At 45.9% G+C, this 24,295-nt stretch overlaps 2 protein-coding genes, 1 long non-coding RNA gene and 1 pseudogene across 9 annotated transcripts; 2 read left to right on the forward strand and 2 right to left on the reverse strand.

The window, feature by feature from the left end:
* Positions 1–5,598: 5,598 nt before the first annotated feature.
* Positions 5,599–6,856, forward strand: LOC106866710 (ankyrin-1). Of its 2 annotated transcripts, none has more exons than XM_024455023.1 (2): positions 5,599–5,845; positions 6,049–6,856. In XM_024455023.1, the coding sequence occupies exons 1-2, from the start codon at positions 5,659–5,661 to the stop codon at positions 6,663–6,665; spliced, it is 804 nt and encodes a 267-aa protein (XP_024310791.1). In that variant the 5' UTR covers positions 5,599–5,658; the 3' UTR covers positions 6,666–6,856. The 2 variants fall into 2 exon arrangements, with proteins under 2 accessions (XP_024310791.1, XP_024310792.1); XM_024455024.1 differs by having other exon boundaries at positions 5,599–5,821.
* A 3,289-nt stretch (positions 6,857–10,145) lies between these two features.
* LOC100828735 (ankyrin repeat-containing protein At5g02620) lies at positions 10,146–13,924 on the reverse strand. Its single transcript, XM_010239576.3, has 4 exons — positions 13,464–13,924; positions 12,461–12,961; positions 11,250–11,779; positions 10,146–11,096 (listed from the first exon to the last, which is right to left on the reverse strand). The coding sequence occupies exons 1-4, from the start codon at positions 13,642–13,644 to the stop codon at positions 10,296–10,298; spliced, it is 2,013 nt and encodes a 670-aa protein (XP_010237878.1). The 5' UTR covers positions 13,645–13,924; the 3' UTR covers positions 10,146–10,295.
* Positions 13,925–14,473: 549 nt separating this feature from the next.
* Positions 14,474–22,524, forward strand: LOC104584620. 6 transcript variants are annotated; one of them, XR_002960261.1, is made up of 8 exons: positions 14,483–15,009; positions 15,090–16,156; positions 16,709–16,767; positions 17,001–17,496; positions 20,306–20,633; positions 20,728–20,842; positions 21,173–21,222; positions 22,049–22,524. It is a non-coding gene; the product is annotated as an uncharacterized LOC104584620 (long non-coding RNA). The 6 variants fall into 6 exon arrangements; XR_002960262.1 differs by having other exon boundaries at positions 14,484–15,009; positions 15,090–16,500; XR_002960263.1 differs by lacking the exon at positions 17,001–17,496 and having other exon boundaries at positions 14,474–15,009.
* Positions 18,112–22,190, reverse strand: LOC100828624 (annotated as a pseudogene).
* Positions 22,525–24,295: the final 1,771 nt, after the last annotated feature.

The raw sequence follows: 24,295 nt of genomic DNA on the forward strand, positions 1-24,295 counted from the left end.
AAGAAGGTGAATATGTACTCGGAAAGTAGCTTCGATTTTTTAGGGGAGGTGACGAGATTCATCATGACCTTTCTACAAGGTAGACATCTAGCTAGTACTGGATTTCTTGTCTGTTGCTTTTAAACTAATCTATACCTATCTAAAAAATACGGACCGTTCCCTTCACCATGATTTCGTCATTCGTCAAGCTTTCCTTCCTCATTCATCCCACACGCACGGTTCCGCAGGCTTGGCCCGACATAGAAAGAAAAAAATAAATCAGAAACCCAACAGCCTCGTTCCAACCCTTGCCGCTGCCCCCCACAACCTAACCCTTGCCGGCTTGCCGCCGCTGGTTCGGTCATCACCACGTTGTTATACAGCTTCTTGCCCTTCCGGCCTCGGTCCTCATTGCCACTGATGAAGAAGAAGGGGCCGGGCCTGTCGAAACGGAACTCGGAGCGGCCGCCCCGGTCGTCGAGCCGCCGGACAGGGCTGCGCGTGTTGCACACGTCGAAGTCCGGCTCGTTCACCAGCAGCACCACCTTGTCCGTGCTCTCGCCATAGGTAAACACTGCATGCGATCGAGCCAGGGAACCAACTTATTAATTCCACTTCAATTGATTCACGTACGATAGAATAGATTGATGATTATGACGCTGGCGAGGACAGTGATGAGATGAGATGTGGATCCGATTGCACGCAGTATAGTGGTTGTAGCTCTCGGCAGGATCGACAACCCATCCATCATGGCCGCCGGCATAGAAAACGTACGCATCTGACGAAACCATGGACGTGAAGCCCATAGAAAGTACTAGAAACCAGGCCACGCACGACCAACTTTCAGGCTTCGCCATGGTTTTTTTTATTTTAGCGCAAGGCTTCGCCATGGTTGTTGATCAACATATCAATTGATATGGTTTACGTTTGTCCTAAGTCAACCAGCCCACATCCGCACACGAAAGACGAAAGATGGATCTGGAAGCTCGACGCGGCGCGGTCAGCGCGTTGGGGAACCGGCCGCTGGCGCCTGGGGGATGCCGATCCGAACGTGCACGCGCTCATGTAGCACGAGAAGGAACGCCAGGTGCGCGGCATCAAGCTAATTGCATTGAAGAACTTCGGCTGTCACATAGTGGTCAACGCCATCGAGCGGCTCTGCCATAAGCGCGCTCTCACTGCCTTTGGCCTCGACCCAGTCTAGCGTGGTACGCACCAGCTCCAGCACCTTAATCAGCAAAGGCAAGGTTTGGCCTTCGTGTCTGTTCATTCCTTTGTTATTTCTTCATACGTGCTAATTGTTGACTAAAATGCCTATGCAATTGTGCATGCAAACTTATGTTATCTGGAGTTGCTAAAGCAAGAAACTTGTTTTTTTCTCCAATGCTTTATTTGTTTATTCCAGAAAACTTCAGAGTTGTATTTGAATTTGGTAGTGAAACATCTTTGTTTAGCAGGTAATTAGAATTTGCGAATGAAGCATGGTCTATATTTATAACTACATAATTGTATGTTCATTGTTTGACATTTTTGTACAATGGTTGGTGGAACTTCATTATTATGATCTTACTTAATTCAGTCCATCAAATGAGACGTACCAATAACTTTTCAGGATATTTTCCCACCTACTAGCTCCCTGAATTTAGAGGCACATGAAATCTGATGCATGTCTTCAGGTGTATCAATTTATTTTGTTGTCCCGTTGCAACTCACGGACATTTCAGCTAGTAAAATTAACATTGCATTTGTGTTTTAAGGCTAGAGGAGCCTCGGACAAACATTTATGAAATAACATTTGTTTCCCCTGAAAAGTCCGTGCTCTTCCGCAAGGTAAAAAGAATACATAATTAATCCTTATTTTATAAATGCTTTAATATGGATTGAGTTTCGTTTATTTTATTAGCTATCAGGTATGCTCTCTAATTTGGCATGAACATCAAAGGGGCATATGTATTTTCAACAAAAGATGTCTATTCACTCATGTTTTTCTTGGTTGATGGTTCGGTCCTTAAGGTATTAAAAGAATTTCATGTCGTCATCCTTAACTTCATTTGCAGCCTCCTTAACTTTATTTGCAGCTTTTAGCAAGTGCGAGATAAATAAATCCAAAAAGAATTATAATAAACCAAATGTAAAAACGGTCATTAAAATGTGATGATTTTCAGTATAAACAGGCACATCATGTCAAATGTTCCAATCAATGTAATCAAGCCAATAAGAGGTAATGATCCAGATAATATACATATTAAATTTCAACATAATAAATGATCCTTGTTCTCCAATGTCAGTAAAACTTTTACAAATGAGATTTAAGATTTCATCGTAATAAATAAAGAATTTCAATGACTGAGAACATCGTTTGAATGACGTTCCACATCAGAACTCTAATCGTGCACAAATTTTGCCAGACCTCTCCTCTGTAGATAGGTCATTGTTGAGAAATATTACATATTCTCTTATGTTATCTACTAATATAGCTGTAAGACCAAATGTAGAAAGTGAACACCCCATGGTAGTATTTGGCTTATAAACAAATTCTCTTTCAAATATTTGATCATGTAACCATTAACGGTTGCATTGTTTAATGTTATGCCAAAAAACTTATCATTAGTATTCTAATGTTAAATACTCTTCAACACAACATTGTGTATAACATTCTTCATTTGAGTTCCTATTTGGCAGAACCTTATTATATATACTTAATCTAATTTACAGACATGAGCATATAGTGACATGTAACACATAGGTGTCCAGTTCAATGCGCATAAATCAACTGTATGGATACATTGCCATCATGCATATTAATTTCTTAGATACGTGGAAGTTCACTATGGTCAATGGCTGCTAATAGTAGTTCTACGAACCATATGGAAGGTTGGATTCAAGATCTTTACAAAAATATCTGGAACGAGAATACTCCACTATAAAGGTAGTTCATGCTGACACAATCATTTGAGCAAGCAATCTTCTAGAAGTTTCTGGATTGTCCCAGAGTTCAACTAACGCTGCATCAAAATATGAAACTAAAGTCTTTGAGTTTCAATAATTTGATGAACCTAGTATACCACTTGTACCATGTCTATGGGTAGTTAGTATGATCTCGTTTCAGAATTTGCATTTTGCATTTACAATGCACCTTTTCTTATAGATGGAACCAAAATCAACCCAAACTTTAGACCTCAATTTGCATGATTTTACTGCAATTCCTGTCATTACTAAAGGTGAATCGGTGAAGATTTAATGTATAACTAATAACAATAACAAGCAAAGTAAATCAATAGTATCTAGTGCCAATGTAATTGTTAAATACATCAAAGATAATTCAAATAGAAACTAATCAGGAGTTTTTGCTGGAATATTAGTTGTATAACTACTCATGACTGAGTCCTTGATACAAGTGGTGATTTTATCAGAATATTAATGGATAGAAATATCAATGTGAAACAATCATCTGATCTTGGAGACATGGAAGTTGATCCAGCTTCTGGTGTTTGATTTAACATGCGAAACATGTGAGAGAGGATATAATCATATTCATCCTTGGTGAACTGCATTGGAGACGTGACTTCATTATTAAGGTATAACTGAAAGAGAAGTCTCACCCTATATTAAAATGACAATCAACATCAGAATGTAGCAAAGAGAGAAAAAATAATCATAGATTCTAAGTGTGATCTAATCTGCATAATTGTGTTAGTTGCTCATATCCTGACACAATACGAACAAATCTATAGATTCTAATTAAGGCTCATTTTGGCATGGTTGAAATGTGTCGCTAAACTTGTTTTACAATTTGTTGTGGAAAAATACACATGAAATTGGAAAAAGTTGTTTAGCAAAACAGAAAAGTAGGCATATCAAATTTGAAAAGCTAGATTATCATAATTCACCTCAATGTCAAATTCATCCTAAGACACTCTACCCTTCACATTGCTTTTGGTTCCTATTTGATATGGTACTGCAACTGCATAAACTGATCTTATATGTGCAGAGTGTAGCGATTTGATACTTGAATTTCTAAAAATATTCTGGTTTGACGAAATGGTTGATCTACCGTCAAGAAGGAAATAATCCTTTGCTTCTAAATCTCATAAGAAGATGAGGATGCCCTTCTACTAGCTGGAACCCAAATAATATTTATGCAGGTTTTGCGTCACCAAGGTCTTTGAGACAGGGCGATTATCAAACAATGAGTATTATGAGAGGTTCGTGCTTCTCACGGTGTTGAGGTGGAGCGGCGCTAAAAGTTGGGATAATTTCCGTGAAAGTGTTTTTCGATCAACTAGCTCTATGTGCTTGCAGGACATCACTCCCAGCACGTGTGGTTTGCGGCAGAGTTAGCAGATCCTAATCTAATATTTCTTTGCAATGTATACTTACTCTCTTTTTGCGAACGAATTTCGACAAACCATTTTTGGGCTGTTAGGAAGAGCTTTCCTATCATTTAATTTTTATCCTCTTGACTTTCGATTTTCTCAACTTTAAAAAATTTTAGCTTTTGATTTTTCCAACTTTTAATTTCACTTTTTTATTTGGAGGTTTTAATTTATAAAACCTTGTAATCTTAGATTTATTTTGAACTTGTAATTGTTTGTAGATTGTTTTTTAAACTCACCTCCTGACTGGTTGAATCCCCGGCAGCCCGCAGGTTTGAGCCTTCCTGGTGGTCGAGGCTCTCCTCTTTCTGCATGGCGCGGATCCACGGCAGTGAGTCGTGCGGCTATTATCAAGGCTGATCCAGGCCATAAGTAGGCCCTGGTGGCGGGGATCCGGACACCTCTGTCGGAGATCGTGTTTCCTTGCGTGGGAAGAAGGGTGGCAACGCACACACGAGAGAAAGCGGCAGTGGCAGCGAGAGGAGAGAAGTAGGGCGGCCGGGCGAAGCGAGGAGAGGAGGCAATGACACGTGTGAGGAGAGAAGAGGAGAAGAGGCGCGGACAACATGAGAGGAGAGGTGGTGGTGTGTCGAAGGGAGCGAGGAGAGAAATGGGAGAGTGAGAGAGAGGAGGGAGGTGGTAGGTATGGAAGAGGTACCCCAGATATTGAAAACTTCTTTGGTGTTTTTTCCTTCTACCCGGTCCACCGAACCCATTTATCTGTCTCCACTTGACCAAAACCGAGCCTCTTGGGTCGTCCAAAAGCTTATATTCATCACCTAACTGATTGAAAACAATTTTGGACGAGCTTTGATTTATTCTAGTACTCCAGTATATGTAGCAGCCATACTACAATACTAGTACTCCAGCATGTATAGCAGCCATACGTACTACAATACTTGCAGTCTCTCCTTGGCCGAGTTTTCCAAAGAGGCGGTCGCTGTCCACGTACGTACGGTACTGTCACGCGACACATATTTTTCAGTTCCAGAGAATCACATATAGAGACCACCGAGGCATCTTCCACGAAAGCGCGCCTTCGCTGCATGCGAACGTTACGTTCCTGACGTGCATGCAAAGACCGGAAAAGAGAGCCCGCCCAAAAATTCAAATGCATGCAGCTGACGAAAGACCACCAGTCCTTGCATGCCTCTGAACTTTGAAGCTATCCCAACCCCGTAGTACGTGTCTGCGCCAACCTCTTTATAATCTTCCCCCGGTCGTTCCACAACTCCACAAGTCCAGATACAACGCCGCGGCGCAAATTGGTCCTCCGATCGGCTAATTAAACTACAAGCAATCCATGGACCGTCGTCGTCGTCCCCGTCAGCACTCCCTCGAGCTCGCAGCGCGCCCCGCAGCCGCCGGCCCGAGCCACGACGGCGGCACCATGAGCTCCGAGCTGTACCTCGCCGTGTGCGGGGGTAGGATGGAGGAAGCCATGGCGCTGCTTCTGCGCCACCACGGTGAATGTGATTACCAATCTGCTGGCAAGAATCATATACTCTCTCCATTCAACAAAAAAGATGTCTAAACTTTGACCAAATTTAAATGCATCTACACACTAAGTCATGTCTAGATACATTCAAATTTTGACAAACTTGATACATCTTTTGTTGCACGAAGGAAGCATAGTACGGAGTATTTGCAATTAGTACCAATTTTTCTAACAATTGTTTGACTTGTCTCTCAGCCTCAGGATCAGGCATAGACCAGCTGGTAAGCGCGGGGAGGAACACCGTCCTGCACTTAGCCGCGGTGCGAGGCCACGACGAGCTGATCCAGGAGCTCTACGCAACATACGGCGGCAGAAGCAACTTGCTGTCGTCCCAGAACTGGACGCTGGACACGCCGCTGCACTGCGCGGCGAGGGCGGGGCAGAGTAACACCGTGTCCCTCCTCGTCCAGCTCGCGCGAGACCAGGATCAGGCTAGAAGCATCCTGGGGAGCAGGAACGAGGCCGGGGACACAGCACTGCACCTGGCGGCGAGGCTCGGCCATGGCGCCGCCGTGGAGGCCATGGTCGCCGCCGCGCCGGACCTGGCCTCTGAGGCTAACGTGAACGCCGCCGGCGCCTCGCCGCTCTTCTTGGCGGTCATGGGCGGGTCCGTGCCTGCCGTCAGAGCGATCGCGGCCTTGTGTGGCTGTGGCGATGCCTTGGACGCCGGCGCTGGCCTGAGGTCCCGGAATGCTCTGCACGCCCCGGCCGTCTTCCACGGCTCGGGTCACCACGGGGAACAATGGAGCGGCCTCGACATAGGCGTAGCAAAACGGGCAGAGAAAACGTCGGGCAGCCTCGCGGTGAACTGATAGCCGTCCTTGTTGCCACCACCATGTCCTAATCACTGCTCAGTCCGTTCCTAAATACTTTTTTTTTCGAAAAATTGATGCACACAGTCAAGTTCCTAAATACTTGTTGTTGTTGTTCTAGAAAACAATAGGAGTAAGGGGTGCCAATGCTCGATGGCACAAGTGCGAGAATTATATGTACGGTGCGTACGTCGGCCTTATAACGAAAGTCGCCGTACACTTGGACAAGTTGACACGTCGATATTTTCTGAATAGGTTTAGTCGACCCTGCAGGCACGACTTAGTCCTATGTTAGGAGAGACTTCGAGGGGGTCGTTAGCCGGGTGTTTGGGCCGAACTCGTCTTCCCAAATCACCTATGGCGAGAGATCTCTCGGGACCGCCTCGGACTTGGGCCGAACTCGTCTTCCCAAATAGCAAGGTTGGGATACCCTCGAGAGTCTAACCCGATCCCTCTACTTCGAGTCGAGGTCGTACTAGACGGCTCGGAACCTCGAAACTAGGCTTCCTAAGTCGCGTCCCCGAGGTCGAGTCGAGGCTAGGTTTGACCCAAGCACTCGAGAGCAGGCTCCTTAGGTTACTCTAGCCCTCTCCCCTTTGATCTTATTGCAATGGAGAGTGAATGATACATGCCCCCATGGAGGTATATATAGCCTAGGGGTTCATGACAAAAGACCATGGCTACCTTTGAGGGAGAGGGAAAGTGAGGGCAAAGTGGTAAACTCATCGCAACACCTATCTTGGCCCCTACTCAAGCTCCTCTTCTCCTTTGACCATGGCATGAGAGGCTTGACTTGTTGACTCTTTTGACCGGCGACTAGTTGGCATGGCTATGTCTTGTTGGTAAATTGACAGGTTTTTGGGATTTGTTAACTTGGTCGTCGCCACGTATGATTATGGCCCGGCCCATGTAAGGATTTTATTATATTACAACAGTAGCCCCCTTGAAACAGAGGCATTGGGAATGCCTTCGAGTCAACCTCAACGTCGATGGCGTGCTGAGATTCTTTTTCCGACACCTGGATCGTAGTTCTCCTTGGGACGAGCCACCGGCTAGGTAGGTTTTACAAGAAAACCGGGTCTAGGTGGGCTGCCTTGTGAGATACTTGTAGTTTCAGAAATTTTCCCAGCAGACTTGAGACCTTTGAGGCGTCGCGTTGGGAGAGCCACCGGCTAGGTATCTTTCCTCGGGGAGGAAGATAGACCTAGATGGGCTTGTTACACAAAACTTGTTGTTTTGTGAGTTTTGGCGCATCCCAAGAGTTCCTGCGAATTTTTCTGCGGAAAATTGGGGCCTTGGAATCTTCGGCATGGAGAACCACCGGCTAGGCAAATTTCTCGATGAGAAACTAAGCCCAGGTGGGTTCCCTTTGCAAGGTTTTGCCGGTCGTGAAGTCTATTTCCGAAGAAATGCACATTTATGAGGTCTTCCTTGTGGAAATCCGCGGCCTCGAAGGCTTTTCTTGCAGAAAATTGAGTTTGGGAGGCCTTCTGTGTATTTTTGGGAAGTTCGGGGGCCCAGGCGCTAGATCTCGACATCGCGAGGGCTTGGTACAAGATTCCCGCGCCCTGAGGGGCCTTTCCGCAAAAAACCCTGGGCAAGGGCCGCCTGCCGCGCGCATGGGCTCTCCCTTGGGCCCTTTTTTGGCTTCGTGTGCGTGCGGGCTGCGTCCGCCTGGGCCCAGGAGGCTTTCACCCCCCTTTCTTCTTTTCTCTCTTTTTTTATTGGCGGTTAACTGGGCCGAGGCCAGCCGACCCGACCGGCCTGCGTACCGGTTCGGGACATAAGTGGCTCGATCGGACATGGGACACGCCTTGTTCACGTCGGTGAAGTCAACACACATCCGCCACTTGCCATTGGCTTTCTTCACCAAGACCGGATTGGCCAACCACTCGGGGTGCCAAACTTCTCGGATGAGCCCTGCCTCAGAGAGCTTTGCAATTTTTTGCTTGATGACCTCACTTCGCTCCGTGGAGAGTTTCCGGAATTTTTACTTCACGGGCGCCTTGTTGGACCTCACGGCGAGACAATGTTCCATGACATCGCGTGAGACTCCTCCCATGTCGGAGGGAGATCAAGCGAAAAGGTCGGAGTTCTCCCAGAGTAGGTCGATGAGCTTCTTCTCGAGTTCGCTCGAGAGGTCGGCCCCGATCTTCACGATGCGCGTGGCGTCATTGCCGGAGAGGCGTATCTCCTTAAGCTCTTCCTCAGGAAGGGGCTTAGGGATGTAGCGCTCCGGGTGGTCGGTCTTGGACTCCCCCGTGCCCGAAAGCACGTGGACACTTTTGGATGCTTCTCCCTTCTCAGCACACTTAGTCTCGTGTCGATATAGCATCTTCCTATCGAAGGATTGCTCACCACGGAGCGTGGTCACGCCTTTCGGGCCTGGGATCTTCATGCACAAAAAGTTGTGGTGGACGGCAGCACAGAGACAGTTCAAGGTCGTTCTGCCAAGGATGGCGTTGAAGGAGGCCTCCATGTCCACCACGTCGAAGCGCACGAGCTCAGTCCGGTGATTAGTGGCATCTCCGAAGGTCGTGAGGAGGTCAATTTGGCCGTGCGGCTAGATGGACTTGCCTGGTACGAAGCCGGTTAAGGGGTAAAGTGACGGTTGCAAGGAACCGTTCTTGTATTCTCCTTGGGGCTCCATCAGCTTCTTTAGCGTGCTCAGGTACAAGATGTCGGCGGAGCTTCCGCCATCCACAAGTATTTTCTTGAGCTCGCAATTTGAGACGATGGCCGTCACGAAGAGGGCATCGTCGTGTGGGAAGCGTATCCCCTTAGCATCTTCTTCGGTGAAGGAAATGGGTACACTCGCCCACTTGGGTGGTGGTGTTGGGGTGAAGGTTCCGACGACGTTGATTTCACGCGCATACTCCTTGCGTCGACTCTTTGACCCTCGACCTGTGGCGGAGCCCCCGAGTATCATCCCGATATGGTGAGCGGGTTCTTAAAACGGAAGGTTCTCTTCCTTGGGCGCAGAGTCGGCAAGGAGGACGTTGGCGGGGTGCGGAGCCTGGGGCGTCTTCTCGTTCCTGCATCGGGCTTGCATTCGTGCTTGGAACTCTTCACGAGCTGCGATGAGGGTATCACACTGTTCGGTGTTGTGGCTTGCCGAGTTGTGGATAAGGCATCTTCCGGCGCCTCCCTCGGTGGGGCGAGGAGGCTCCTTGGGCTGCCAAGTCTTTTGGGACGAGGTTTGCCTTCGACGGCGAAGATCTTTATTTATCTTGGAGCCTCGTTCAATCATGCTCTATACATGACTACTGCATGATGACGCCAGTGAGGTACTAACTGGTTTAATTTTCTCGGCATGGCTTGCTTTTCACCTTACCCGGTGACTATTTGGCAGAGTCATTCTGCTTGTTGGACAGTCAGGAAATTATGAGTTAAGTTTGCACCCTACCCATGTGGGGTTCATAGGAAAACTGCGCACTTCTTGACACTAAACTAAATAGGAAAATATGGTATTATTGCAGATTGATTACTCAGAAATTGGAGTATTTAATTTCCCCTTATCGTTGTACATAGTGCCAAGTATTAATAGTAGCTAATGATAACATTGTGGAGAGAAAGGAAGGTGCCTTAGCACCTACTAATTTGGTTACTAAGAGATGCTGATGCCCTTAATTAGGAGAGTACAGAAGAAGGTTCTGGTGCAAGTCCACGATGAGGTGTCGCCTCTCGTAGTGCTTGTTGAGTAAAGAACGCTACTACGAAGTAACCGACAAGCCCTAACAGATTTGTCGCCACAAAGAGAAGCAGGTTAGGTACGTAAAAGTTAGCGACTGGATATTGCCGCTTGATATGTCTCGTGAGGACACTATCCCTTCTTAAGCCAGTGCGCCATAGAACCTTCCAAATTGTGCGCTTTGACACAGGCGGAGCAATGTAGTAAGTGACCACAATGCACAGTATGTAGAAACCGAAGTATAGAATGTTCAAGACAATGCCGTAGACTGCCCTTGTGCTTGTCACGGCGGACAGAGCCGCGTAGAAGGCCAAAATCATGCTGAGTAGTGATGCCCATATGCAGTGCAGCGCCGCCACGAAGCTCTTCCACGACCCGGCAAAGCGCGACGCCTTGCCATAGACGAGCAGAACCACCGCGACCACAGAGGTCACAAGGGCGAGGCTATCGAGGACCAGGAAGCATTTGAAGATATTCTTCCCCTGGAGGACCACCATCCCTTTGGCGACAATCTTCCCATAGCGGTCAGGGGCCGTGCCATCGGATTGTTCGTATGACCCAGGGACGCTGTTGGCAGCGGTGAAAGCAACAGTGGCAATGAGGACAGCAACAACTGCAAGGCTGTCCATCGTCTTCTCTACCCTTTTTGTTATGTCATGGCCGCTCCATTTCTCCACCCGATCCTGTCTTTGAGGGTGGGACTGCGCCCCGAATGCAGCCAGTGTGACCACCATACCTAACTGCGCTCCAATTAATGTTTATATAGTGAATCAATTAATTAACAACGTGTTGGTTTTTGCATATAAAATTTTTATGTTGCTTCCTAGCCTATGCACCGATAGATCGATGCTCGTGGATGTGTCACATACTCACATTGCATTGTGCATACTTACCATGGAGAAGAAACTCGACGATCTTGCGACGATATCAAAAGGCATGTGCCCGTCATTGTTCATGACATCGGCTCGCACTTGGCCACGCCACATCAAGGTCTCCACGACATTGGGCGCGCATGCGGCCACCGCAAGGTGCAACGGTGTGTTGCCTTCACCGTCCTGTGCGTTCAGGAGACCGTGGAGCATCTTACCGATGGCCAGTGACACCACATTGGAGTGGCGTCTGCTGGCTGCGGTGTGCACAAAGGTCCTGCCACGGTCGTCCCGAAGGTCGGCGGCATCAGGGCAGACAGATAGCAGCGTATTGGCCACATTGACATGGCCCATATCTGCCGCGACATGGAGGGCGGATAGGCCCTCTGAGTCCTGGATGCGCACCATGCATGGCGGCGTGACGCTCAGGATCGCGTGTACGATGCAGAGGTCGCCGTCGGACGAAGCAAAATGGAGCGGGTTGCTGCCGTTTTCGTCTGCTTCGCTAGCTAGGGATGGCCCTGGCATCCAATGCAGTATCGCACTAACCATCTCTGACAAACGTTCAGATGATCAATATTAGTCACATACTCCATATTATAAGGCATATGGTTTTTGTAGCAAGTCAAAGTTTTGAAAGTTTGACTATATATATTTGTTCAAAAAATATCACTACCAAATAAATATATATTATGAAAATATATTTCACGGTTGATCTATATATATTGGGATTGGTTTGGTACTGTAAGTGTGGATATTTTTTCTATAGTTTTGGTTAACAGTTTTGCTATTTCTTAGGCGACTGAGAAATAACTATTTCTTAGTTGATGACAGCAACCTTTTCATCAATCATTGAGATTTGTGTAAGATTAATGTATAGGTCCGATAGATAAGAAAATTTTGGTTGGATGGCTGCGATTGTTGACTAAGAAATAACTATTTCTTAGGCAACTGAGAAATAGACACTTCCTTTGGTTAAAATTCAAATAAATTCACTTAGGACAAAAACCATATACCTTGTAATATGAAAATGAGTATTGGATAATTCTACAATTTTAGGCCAAATTTGGTTCAGAAATATGTTAACTAGGATCTTAAGTCTTCACCCAGATAGGTTAGTTTAATTATATTTTAATGTTTACATGCAACCTAATTAACCTAAATTAGTGGCTATATTAGATGGCCTAGCTTAGAGTACCTAGTCCATGGATCAACGAACAGCTGATCTAGCTGACCTGAGCCCTGGAAGACTGCAGCATGTAGAGCATTTTGGGAGCTTGGGCCGGCAGCCGAGGCATCGCTGCACGCGGTCGTGATCGCTCTGACGGCGGGCACCGACCCGCTCATCACCGCCAGGTACAACGGTGATACGCCGGCGTTGTTGACCTCAGAGGCTAGCCCTGGCGCCTTGGAGACAATGACCTTCACCACGTCATGATGGCCGAACCTTGCTGCCAGATGCAGGGCCGTGTCCCCGGCTTCGTTCTTGCATACCAGGATGTTCTGGATCCTCTGGTCTTCGCAGTCCCATGCGAGCTGGATGAGGAGAGACACGGACCTGTCGTGCCCCGCCCTTGCCGCGCAGTGCAACGGTGTGTCCAGAACGGAGTTCTGGGAAGAGAGCAAGATGTTGCCCCCAGAACTGGCACAGAGCTCCTGGATCAGCTCGTCGTGACCTAGCTTCGCGGCTAAGTGAAGAACAGTGTTCCTCTCGGTGCTGACGACATGGTCTATGCCTGAAACAAATCAAACAAATTAGGGAACTCAAACAGTACCTGAGTAAAAGGTTTTAGCTACCGGAACCGTTAGAACTGGCAACTACTGCCTACTGGTAACCGGAAGGTTTCTGCCTCCGAGACAGACAGAAGTTATAGCACTAGTTCACAACTAAACTTAATTAGTTTGAAACCTGTCTGAAATCCTGTCAGAAGATTCAAAAACATACATAACTGGGGAAATAAATCCTGGAGTATATATATGTAGCATGTTGAAGATTTCAAGGTTCAACTTGAAGAAATACTGAGCAAGGTTAACTATGCGTCAACATGAGCTATTCGTGCTGTTTGTGTAAAATTCTAGTCGTGTCGAAAATTGTCCGAAAAAGTAATCGATCTGAACCCCTGAAACCGGAAATTTCGTCAAAATTTGAACCCTGTTACGAGGAATAAGTACGTTTGTGTCTGTACGTTATCTCTATCTAACATATTAACATAGGAGAGCTGTTTAGCTAACTGTTACCATCGACTTGTCCAGTAGCGGCGCCCCCGAGAAGCAGTGCCATGGCTTCTTCCTTATTCCCGTCACACACGGCTCGGTAGAGCTCGGAGCTCATCCTGCCATCATCGTCGATCGGCCGCTTCTTTCCGGCGTCCGGGCCAGGACGAGCACCGAGCTGGATGGAGTGTTGACGGCTATCCATTAGCTAGCAAGTACTCCCACTGGATGTAGCGACAAACAAAGGAGATGGCCTGTGCCATGGGCGTCGAGAAATATATAGGCCCGGGCAAGCAGCAGGATATAGTATCTGCCGATGCTTGTTTTCCTATGTACGTGTGATCTGGCCAACGGCTACGAGCGACAGCTATTCTTCTCCAAGACGATCAGCTGTGCGTTTGATTCCTTCTCCACAGTAATCTGTCCTCTCCCGCAGTGTGTATTTGCACTAAATATGTGTCTACTTCTGTTCATTTCCGACTAGCTGGTCCTTTCCATTACTGTAGCATGTCCAACTCCGTTAAATCTGCTGTACTTCTATTCACATCAAACAGCTGTCCATTCTTGTTTTTATCCGAGGTAAAATGCAGAACAGATAAAATGGTTTTCAGATTCTATCTGAACCAGTCCACTCTGTTTTCACACTTGGCGTGACGACAAGGCGGCCGGGGTCAGCTCGTCTACAAGTGTACTTGTCTGTGGTATTACGTAGAGGCAACTTGTCCTTGGGAAAAGACTATGGGCCACTCGATAATGCCATACTTACTGCTAATATTCTTGAAAAGAAAATACTTGACACCTGTGGTTGGCCTTTGTGCCGTAAATTTGCTTTAGCCACGGTTTAGAGGGCGGGGATGTGTTTTTTTTTTTTTTTGCTAGATCCAATGCTGGTTTTGGCACTCAGAATTTGTCCGATTCTGAATCTGCCATACAATTTTCCGTAGTTTTAAACAACAGTATCATACACTATTTTTCTTTCAGGAAGAGACGACCACTCATGGTCCATGGAAGAGACGGCTCAGATGCTCCAAAGACGACTGACTTGGCCCGTAGACCTCATTTGGAGTTGCATTCATCCGTTGTGGTTGTTATGGTTTCCGTTTGAGCTAACCATCTGTGGTCTGGAAGCTAAAACCGAGTTTCACACGTTCTGCCGTTGTCCCCCATGAGGTTGCCTTGTGGCATGCTATGCTGGGCGTGTGGTCGCTTCCGGTGATCAAGGCGATCCGACCGGCTGACCCGGTGTGGTTCCTCTTGACCTTATGCCTGACGAAAGAATGTTGGCACGCGCTGTTCGTCATGCTTCTTAGTTCTCTGGCGCATTTGGCGCTGCCGCAATGAGGCGACACATGATAAGCTTCTTCCTCTCATTGAAGGAAGGGTCTAGGCGTTTCCTTGCTAGCTATTGGGATTGTCTGAAGCTGATTAAAAGTCACCCGCATGCTGATATCACTAAGGGGAAGTGCTCCGTTGATGTTGTTCCACCGTGATGAGATTTCAGGTGCCTGCGCCTAGAGCAAGTCCCCTGCGGGCTGGCTATGCGCCGGAGACAAGCGATCAGCAGGTGCAGGTATGATTCTGCGTGTTGAATAGGGAGCTGTTGTTTTTTCTTCTTGCCGGAATTTATGGTATTGCACATATGTCTTTCAGGAAGAGGCCCATTGAAGGGACGGGCTCAGATGCTCCAAAGACGACTGACTTGCCCGTAGACCTCATTTGGAGTTGCCATTCATCGTTTGTGGTTGTTATGGTTTCCCTTTTAGATTATTTTCGGGGCACATGATACACTCTCAATCACACGGCAGAGTTGTCGTATTTTCCGTTCAAATCACTATCTTTTGAGAGTGTCAAATCACACGTCAGTTTTGTCAGTATTTCCTTAGAGCCTGTTTGGTAGCACTCATTTCAAGAAAACAGCGTCGTTCATTATTTCAAGATACTGTGGACCTTACTAATGGTTAGGGTTGAGTTGAGCTCTCTAGACAATCTTCTGGCCTGTTTAGAAAAAGGAAAAGAAAGATGTGCTTTTAAATCCCTAAAACTCGGTAAATCAGATCCTTATAAATGGTTTTACTGATGATGTGGCAGATTTGAGGTGGATTTTTTGCTGATGATTGGGATTTGTTGAACCACTTTTCACCAGCAACGTGACAACAACCATCAAAAGGATATATATTCTGTCCAGAATACCATCAACATTTTGTATGCGCCGAATGTCGCCACATCGAGCGTTGTCAATTGGTCATAGCTTCAGCTCTCAATTGGCTTCACCAAGCTCTGTTTTCAACCAAGGGAACCGCCGACCCGCGCTTGCCCTGTAGCCATAGTCGTGGCCCATCTTTCCCGAGTCCCTGTCAAGCTCCACCACCGCCATCGAGCCTGATCCCTACTAACGTTCGTGCACTGGATCGGCCCAATAAAGACATGTGGACACACACAGCGTGGGCCGTCCACCGCCGGTCCGCCAGGCCTGCAGTACGGGCCGGTCAACTACAGCGAAGGGCCGCGGCTCGCCCAGCACCAGTCGCTGAGAGATCGAGGCGGCGGACCGGAAACTCTACCATCGAAGCGGCGCAGCACCGGTGGCGGCGGCGGCGGCGGAGGGCACCGGCCCACGGCGCAGTCGCTGAACGACGACGCCCTCCGCTCCATCCTTCTCCCGCCTGGGCGACCGACCACTTCGACCTCGCCCACTACTCCACCGTCTGCAAGCCATGGTTCGACGCGCCACCCGTGTCTCCTTCAGCTCATTTCCTGGTGCTCGAGCAGTAGCCTGTTCGTTTGTGTGCTGTCTCCTTTTTTCTGTAGCAGAGATTACTTCTCGACTCGTGAGGGGATTATTAATTTATTTATCGCACCCATTTTATTAGGAAATATAGATTTGATATCTAAATCATGGATGCACACATCATTCCATGACTGAATTACCAATTGATGTATTGCTAACTCTTGTGCCATTCTTTGTATTTCAGTTTGGTACTGTTTCTGTTCGTGCATTTTCCTCGCTATCTGGCCAATACAGTTGGATGGGCATTTTCCTAATGAAAATTCTAATTGCCAAGTAATTTGATTTGTAGTGTTGATTTCCTGTTGCGTTTACTGTTATAGTCCCCATCAAGAAAAGAAGTGTGTTTAGTGTTATCAGTGAAAAGAGTTCTAATTTGACAACTCATCTTACTTCTCATATTGTATCATTATCAATTGTCTTCTTTTTTTGACCAATAAGTGCTTCAGTATCCATATTTTATTTTTGTTATTTCTTGTTTCAGGGCCACCTTGTGCCTTATGAAGAGTGGTTCAGTCTTAATTGGCATGGAAAATAATTAAGGTGAGTGTTGCATCATGTAGTGGTGTTCTTAGTATCTTCATCAATCTAATGGAAACCATAAACTTATTTATCATTATCATATTTGGGGGTGCTTCACCTGTGCTGTAAGGTATTTAACAAAAAAAAAATCACTGACAAGAATAAAGTCACATGATGTATTTTGTGATGTGTGATTAGTTCTACAGTTGAGCCGATGGCATAATGATGCCGATTCTCACATCACATTTTTCTAGAAATCTGGGATTCTGTCCTTCCCCTGGTCTACCAACATGGATTTGGCCCCTCCATGCACAGATGCACCTCATTATCCTTTGGAAGATCTGGGCGGCCGCGGCATGCTATGCTAACCTTTTCCGTGATGACATTGTTACTACCTCAAACACCACTGTTTGTATCATTCAAGACCTAACCCTCTGGTTTGTTCGGTCCAAGGAACCAAACCACCAGATAGCCGCCGGCTTGTGGCGAGCCTATCTAACCTCCCTTGTACGAAGTTCTGCTTTGTCATAATTGTGGTTTCCTTGTACTAACATTTTTCTTAAAACTATGATTCCCTTAGTCCAAACTTGTAGAGAACTGAGCATGAGTGCCACCCTGTCTCTGCCTCGGTTCCTTCCAGAAGAAATCGGCTGAAACTCCAAAAAGTTGTTAGACAACTGAAGAATAGAAATTATTTCTTTCTTTCTCTTGGAGACTCGTTCAATCATGCGCGATGCATGACTGCATGAGGTGAGGTGCCCTGTTTAACTTTCTCGACATGTCTTGCTTTTCACCTTATCCATGACTATTTTGTGGAGTCGCTCTGCTGGTTGTACGGTCGAAAATTGGAGGCTAAGTTTGCACCCTACCTGTGCGGTTCATAGATCATTGGAACAAGGTTACCCTTGGAACAATGCACACTTACTGACGCTAATTAGAAAAATATGGAATTGCTGCACAGTCTCAGAAATTGAAATATTTAATTTCACCTTATCGTTTGTACACATAGTGCCAATATAGTAATCGTAGCTGCTGATGACATTGTGGAGAAAAAGAGAGGTCCCTTGGCACCTCTTGTGGAGAAAAAGAAAGGTGCCTTAGCATCTATATCTACTACTTGGACTACTACTACTAATTTGGATGTAAGAGACGCCGATGCTCTTAATTAGGAGAGGACAGGGGAAGGTGCAGGTGCCCTAGATAGCCTCACCTCCCTGTCCCCTTGAGCCACCCAAGTACAAGATTATGTCGAAACCAACAAAAAATAAACAATTTATTGCCAAGAAAATAAGCAGGTTGGGTATGAAAAAGGCGGCGACTGGATATTGCTGCCCGATACGTCTCCCGAGGACACTGTACCTTCCGTTTAAGCCAGTGCGCCATAGAACCTTCCACAATGTGCGGATCTTCACGGGAGGGAAGATCAAACATGTGGCCGCGGATTGTAGTACGAGGAAGCCAATGTATATGGCGATGTAGGTGAATTGGTAGACTGCCCTTGTGCTCGTCACGCTAGCCAGAGCCGCGTAGAAGGCCATTAACATACTGATCAGCGACACCCATATACAGTGCAGCGCCACTGCGAGGCTCTTCCATGACCCGGCGGAGCGCCATGTTCCCATAGCGGTCTGGTGCCGTGCCATCCGCTTGCTCGTATGATCCGGGCATGCTGTTGGCAGCAGTGAAGGCAACGGTGGCAATGAGGACTGCAACCACTGCAAGGCTGTCCAATGTATTCTCTATTCTTTTCTTTATGTCATGGCTGCTCCATTGCTTCACACGATCTTGTCTTTGAGGGTGGGATTGCGCCCGGAATGCAACCAATGTTACCACCAGACCTAACTGCACCACACACACCAAAAACCCAAAGGTTACTCCAATTTTATATAGATAATCAATTAATTAACAACGGGCTGCAGGTATTTTTTTTATATCAAAAGGCTCTGCAGCCTCCTAGGCTTTGGATTGATTGTTGTCGATTGAAGCAGGCGAATATGCACTGAGATTAATTACATTCTATTACCATGGAGAAGAAACTGGTCGATCTTGCGGCGAGATCAAGAGGCGTGTGCCCATCATTGTTCATGAAATCCGCTTGCACTTTACCGTGCCTCATCAAGGCTTCCACGATGCTGGGCGCACATGCAGCCACCGCAAGGTGCAGCGGAGTGTTGCCGTCCCCGTCCTGCACATTCAGGAGGCTGTGCAGTGTCCGTTTGCGGAGGACAAGCTGCACAACCTTGGATTGGCCTCCTCTGGCTGCAGAGTGTAGGAAGTTCCCGCCATGGTTGTCTCGGAGCTCAGTGATGTCAGGGCATGCCTTGATCAATGCCTCCACGATGTGTGCATGGCCCATCGCCGCTGCGATGTGGAGAGCGGAGAGGCCACCTGAGTCCTGCATGCGCACCACACAGGGTGGCGAGATATTCAAGATTGCACCTACAACGGCTTGGTCGCCGTCTGACAAAGCCAAATGGAGCGGGCTGCTGCCACTGCTATCGGCTTGGTAGGACAGAGATTGGCCAGATGGCTTCCAATCCAATAGGAGACTAACCATTTCTGACAATGTTCAGATGATATCAAGTGGAGCATTGGATAAATATGTACACACTTAATTAGTTCCATCGATCAAGGAGCAGCTAACTGACCTGAGCCTCGGAAGATGGCGGCATGCAGAGCATTCTGCGAGTTTGGTCCGACAGCTGATGCATCGCTACACATGGTCGTTATCGCTCTGACGGAAGGCACTGACCCGCTCATGGCCGCCAGGTACAGTGGCGACACGCCGGCATCGTTAACCTCAGAGGCTAGCCTTGGTGCCACAGACACCATGGCCTCCATTGCCATGCCATGGCCGAGCCTCGATGCCAAATGCAGGGCCATGTCCCCGACCTTGTTCTTGCACCCTATGATGCTCTGATCTCCACTGTCCCAAATGAGCTGGACGATGAGAGACACGGCCCTGTCATGCCTTGCCCTAGCTGCACGGTGCAACGGCGTTTCCAGGGCCGAGTTCTGGGAAGAAAGCAAGATGTTGTCCCCGCAACTGGCGTAGAGTTCCTGGATTAGCTCATCATGCCCTTGCTCTGCGGCTAAGTGAAGAACAGTGTTTCTCTCTGCACTGACCTGGTATATTCCTAAAACCAATCAAGCAAATAGAGTAACTCGAAACAGTACTGGAATACAAAGTTTTGCCTCTGGGACCGCCACAAGGCACTACCTGGACGAAAATTGAAAGTTATACTAAAAGCAAAGTACGTGGTTCTTTCGATTCGAAGCACCATGTGAATTCACATCACCCAAATTATTTTGATGTCTGGATCTATAATCTAAGGCTATTTATCTAGAGACCAAAGTTGTAAATTGTCTAGTCGTGCAATCCTTAATGGTCAGTGGCCACATGTTGAGCGGCAGCAAATGACAAACATGTTATATCCTCTCTGTTTTCACCTGCTATAAATCGTTGTGTTGATATTTTGACCGGAAAGTTGAACTGACTGTAACTATGCCGCTGTCATATTTGTTAATACTAATCATTTCTGTAATTGTGTTGTTGCAGGGCATTTTCAGTTTACAGGGCTTGTGCTCCTTAATATCATCTTACAGATTTATATTTTTGTCATAAAATGAATTCAGTTTCCACGGTCTCTCCTATTTCCATGTTTGCTGTTAGCTGAATAGCCATCTACTTGCTGTAATTGGTCACAAATAAGAGTGCAAAGAAGGTTAGATTAGAAGGATGGTATGCTATCCAGGATCTGCAATAACAGTGTTGTTTATATCAGTGGCCAGTGGGACTATTATCTATGCTTTGTGTTATTTTGGAGGCTTGCTCCCAGATCTGTTCTTCATGGGGTATCCTTGGTCATGACAGCATTGTACAAGAGGTAACAATTGAGAACTCATGGGCATGATATTTGTAGGTTGACTTAATCAAACATCAACATTTTCTCTGTTTTCTCTTCTCCTATTTTTTTTCAGATTTATTGTTTTATTTGGTGCACCGATATTATGATGTAGAGTTGTGAGATTGGATTTGAAAACATCAACAAAAGAACTTCGGATGTTCCCAATAAAGCATCTTCTATTGATTAAGGTACACATTTAGGCTTCTGATTCCTACAACATGAATGCGCAAGTTCCTCATTTTCATGCACTTTATCTGATACTACATTAGCTTAGATTCCCATATTCAAATCGGGTAACAAAACTTAAATGTTGAGATTGTCTACTTACTATCTCCACCTTTTGTAATGGGGTGAAGTTCCAGTGTTTACTTCTACACCTTATTAATTGTCCTTTTAGATTGTTAAAGAACCTCCTTGACATAGCCAACAGTGTGTGTTTCTGCCACTTTTCATTATACTTTTCCAAGTTCTTTGAATGCATATGTTCTGTGTTCATTGTCGGTTTCTCTTTGTCGCAGAGTTTTCGTTTTGTCGGCCATATCAGAAGCATGAAGAAACACTGATGCAGGTAATGTCATGACAAACTCGATACCTCACACCCTCACATGGAGTTTTCTCCTCTCCACTTCTTACCCACAAAAAAGAATTCATGCATATATAACTGCAGAAAATGATGTTTTTCTATCATTTATGCAAGTGCAACTTATTACATGGATAAGGACACTGAGGACTTCTATTTTACTAAAATGGGCAAATATGTTCAACATGGAAGCAAATAAGTTATACATTTTATTGCGGGGAACAAATTAGTTTTTTTTTGGGGAACAAATTAGTTATACATATTGGTATGAGTCTTCCAAAAAAACATGGAATTTTAACGGGAGCAGAAAAATTAGACTCTTACAAACAGCAAATGGCAGTATCTACAAAACTACAAATTTATCCCGAAACAATCAATTCAATATAATGATGTCGCCAGCTCGTTTTCGTGTGTGTTGGTTTCGGAAAATAACAACAAAACTCGGTTTGAAACTTAGCCTGAAATCCTCTCAAAAACTTCAACAAAGGTAGGCAACTGGGAAAATAAATCTGCCATGATATACTCCCTCCGTCCCATATTAAGTGACTTAAATTTGTCCAAATATGAATGTATTTATGTTTAAAAAACGTCTAGATACATATAATAGAAAATCATTTAATATGGGATGGAGGGTGTATAACTTTGTAGTATAATATTTAGTACTCATGTAAGTTTAGTCAAACTGTAATAGATTTGCAGAGGCCGAGGTTATCCTCCTTTTCGAAAAATAAATAAATAGATTTGACTTAGAACGAAGACGTACTTATAAAAAAGCGGACGGACTGTTAATTAATTTACCACTGCCCTGTTGCAGAAGCAGCGCCATGGCTTCCTCCTTCCTCCCTTGGCAGACGGCGAGGTAGAGCTCGGAGCTCATCCTGCCATCGTCGTCGCTCACCGGCCGCTTCTTCCCGGCGTCCGATCCAGAGCTGGATGGAGTGATGACGACTGTCCATCGAATACGAGATCACTTAATCCGGCCGACTGACTGTACTTTGCTTCAAAGGACAAACGAGAATACGAGATCACTTGCAGGCTGTAAATATATAGGCAGGAGGCCGGGTTTTGCCCTGATTGCATGAGTTACCCCGGCCAAGTGATCTAGTGAAGGGCAACGGGCAACGTGGCTTTGTTCTTACGTGCATATGTGCGTACATCGCGGGGCAGCGACTAGTAGTCTGCGGTCTCTCTCTGATCAGTTATCAGTTTGCTACGTGAGCGAAAGTCAAGTCCGTGGTTTATTAAACTGAGAATTTTCAAATACGATTGCGACGGCAAAAGAATTTGACATCTCTGCGCTAGCTAGCTAGCTCTTTCCAATGTCGTTCCCAAACCCGACGTATAGGCCCAATTATATTGCGAGTATTCGATGTATTAATGGCGTATGGTAATCAGATCTTCTGGCTGGGTTATCTGACTCTACCCTAGTTATGTATGCACATGCGACACGTGGGAAGTTACCATTGATTGTTCATTCACTTATGCTTGGCTGTGCATATGTGAAAGGGCTGGCTAACGACCGTGCTTGGTTCGTTAAGAGTTTGGTTTGTTAAGAGTTTCGTTCATTAAGATCGTTATCGTTAACGATCTGAGACCACTGTTCGGCACGGTTCGATAAGAGCTCGCGAACGCTCATTAAGGTCGTTAAAAACTCGCTAAGATAAATAGATGGCATGCTGATCTAATTTTTTTTAGCATGACCTATTTGTTTGGAATAAATATTGGTAGTAAATAAAATATATCAGATGCTGAATTCATCGGTAACGGTCCAATCATCAGTGGCGGACCACCCGATCGTTATTGATGATGACAATCATCAGTGACGGTCACGTTTCCGCGCTCTTCACTGACGATAGTATCATCAGTAACGGTCGCTTTGTCCGATCAGTGTCGGGCGAGTGACCAACACTGATACTTTTTCAGTAATTAAAAAAATAATTAAAACCACAGAAAATACACAGCATTTATATCAGAAAATACACAGCACATATATTTCGAATACACAAAAAATACACAGCACAACACATATATTTCGAATTAAAACCACAGCCACATCATTTAAAGCATACAGATGTATATAAACCCGCATCATTTATAGCATATAAAGCATACAAATGTATCTCACTTCACGACATTGATTACAAAGTGTCAAAATTTCATAGCAAAATCAAGTTTGAAACTATTGTTGTGGGTGAAGCTTAGTAACCACTTGTTCCACGCGTTCGTAGAATTCCCACTAGACTTGATGACCTCATTGTTGATTAGATGGCCGAACTCCCCTTGAATGTTATACACGATCCATTTAGGTCGGTGTGCCATTGTCATTCGGGTCCGCCAATACTCTTCCACAGCCGCGATTGACCCCTTCCACTTAGGTTTGAACATGCTGGCATTCTCCATAAGGATGTGACAGCAGTAGTACCCATAGTACACAGTGTCGGGCGGCTGTTGATTGCAAGGGAACCTGTGGTGTTGGTGAGGCTCGTCTTTATAGCCTTTACCAGCTAGTTTTCCCTTGCTCGCAACTTTCCAGACAGTGTTAATGAGTGATTTGATGGGTTTCCAGTAGCGACCTCGAACACCCTTCTTGGGAAATAGTAAATCAAAATAGTATACCACGGACCAAGGCAAACAAATGAGTAGTGTCACCCAATGGTCTCTGTTTTCAAAAGAAACAAACTTTAGTAACTAAGGGTGTATAAGAAAGACTGGATTAGAAATAACAAACGGTTTCATATATAAAATTCAACTTACTCCAAATTAAGGAAGAAGAGGATAAAATCGTGGTCAGCGTATTTCTCCAGACGCCAGGGTTCTTGAGTGATCCTTTTCTGGCTCTAGACCGATGTCACCGTAGTTGAACATCGCAGGGTCTAGAATGGTTACATTTTTTATCTCCATTCGCCGCATTTCCCTTATTTGGTAGGCAGACCATAGCCTTAAGAGGTTGATATCAAGCTTTTGGCGGTTGAACAGGTGGAACAGTTCGTTGAACTCCACACCAAAGGTTATAGGACGTTCCTGAATGCCCCCAGTTTCTTGGTCAAAGAAGCCATAGTCT

Source organism: Brachypodium distachyon, chromosome 4, assembly GCF_000005505.3.
Source record: "Brachypodium distachyon strain Bd21 chromosome 4, Brachypodium_distachyon_v3.0, whole genome shotgun sequence".
Classification (NCBI taxonomy): Eukaryota; Viridiplantae; Streptophyta; class Magnoliopsida; order Poales; family Poaceae; genus Brachypodium; species Brachypodium distachyon.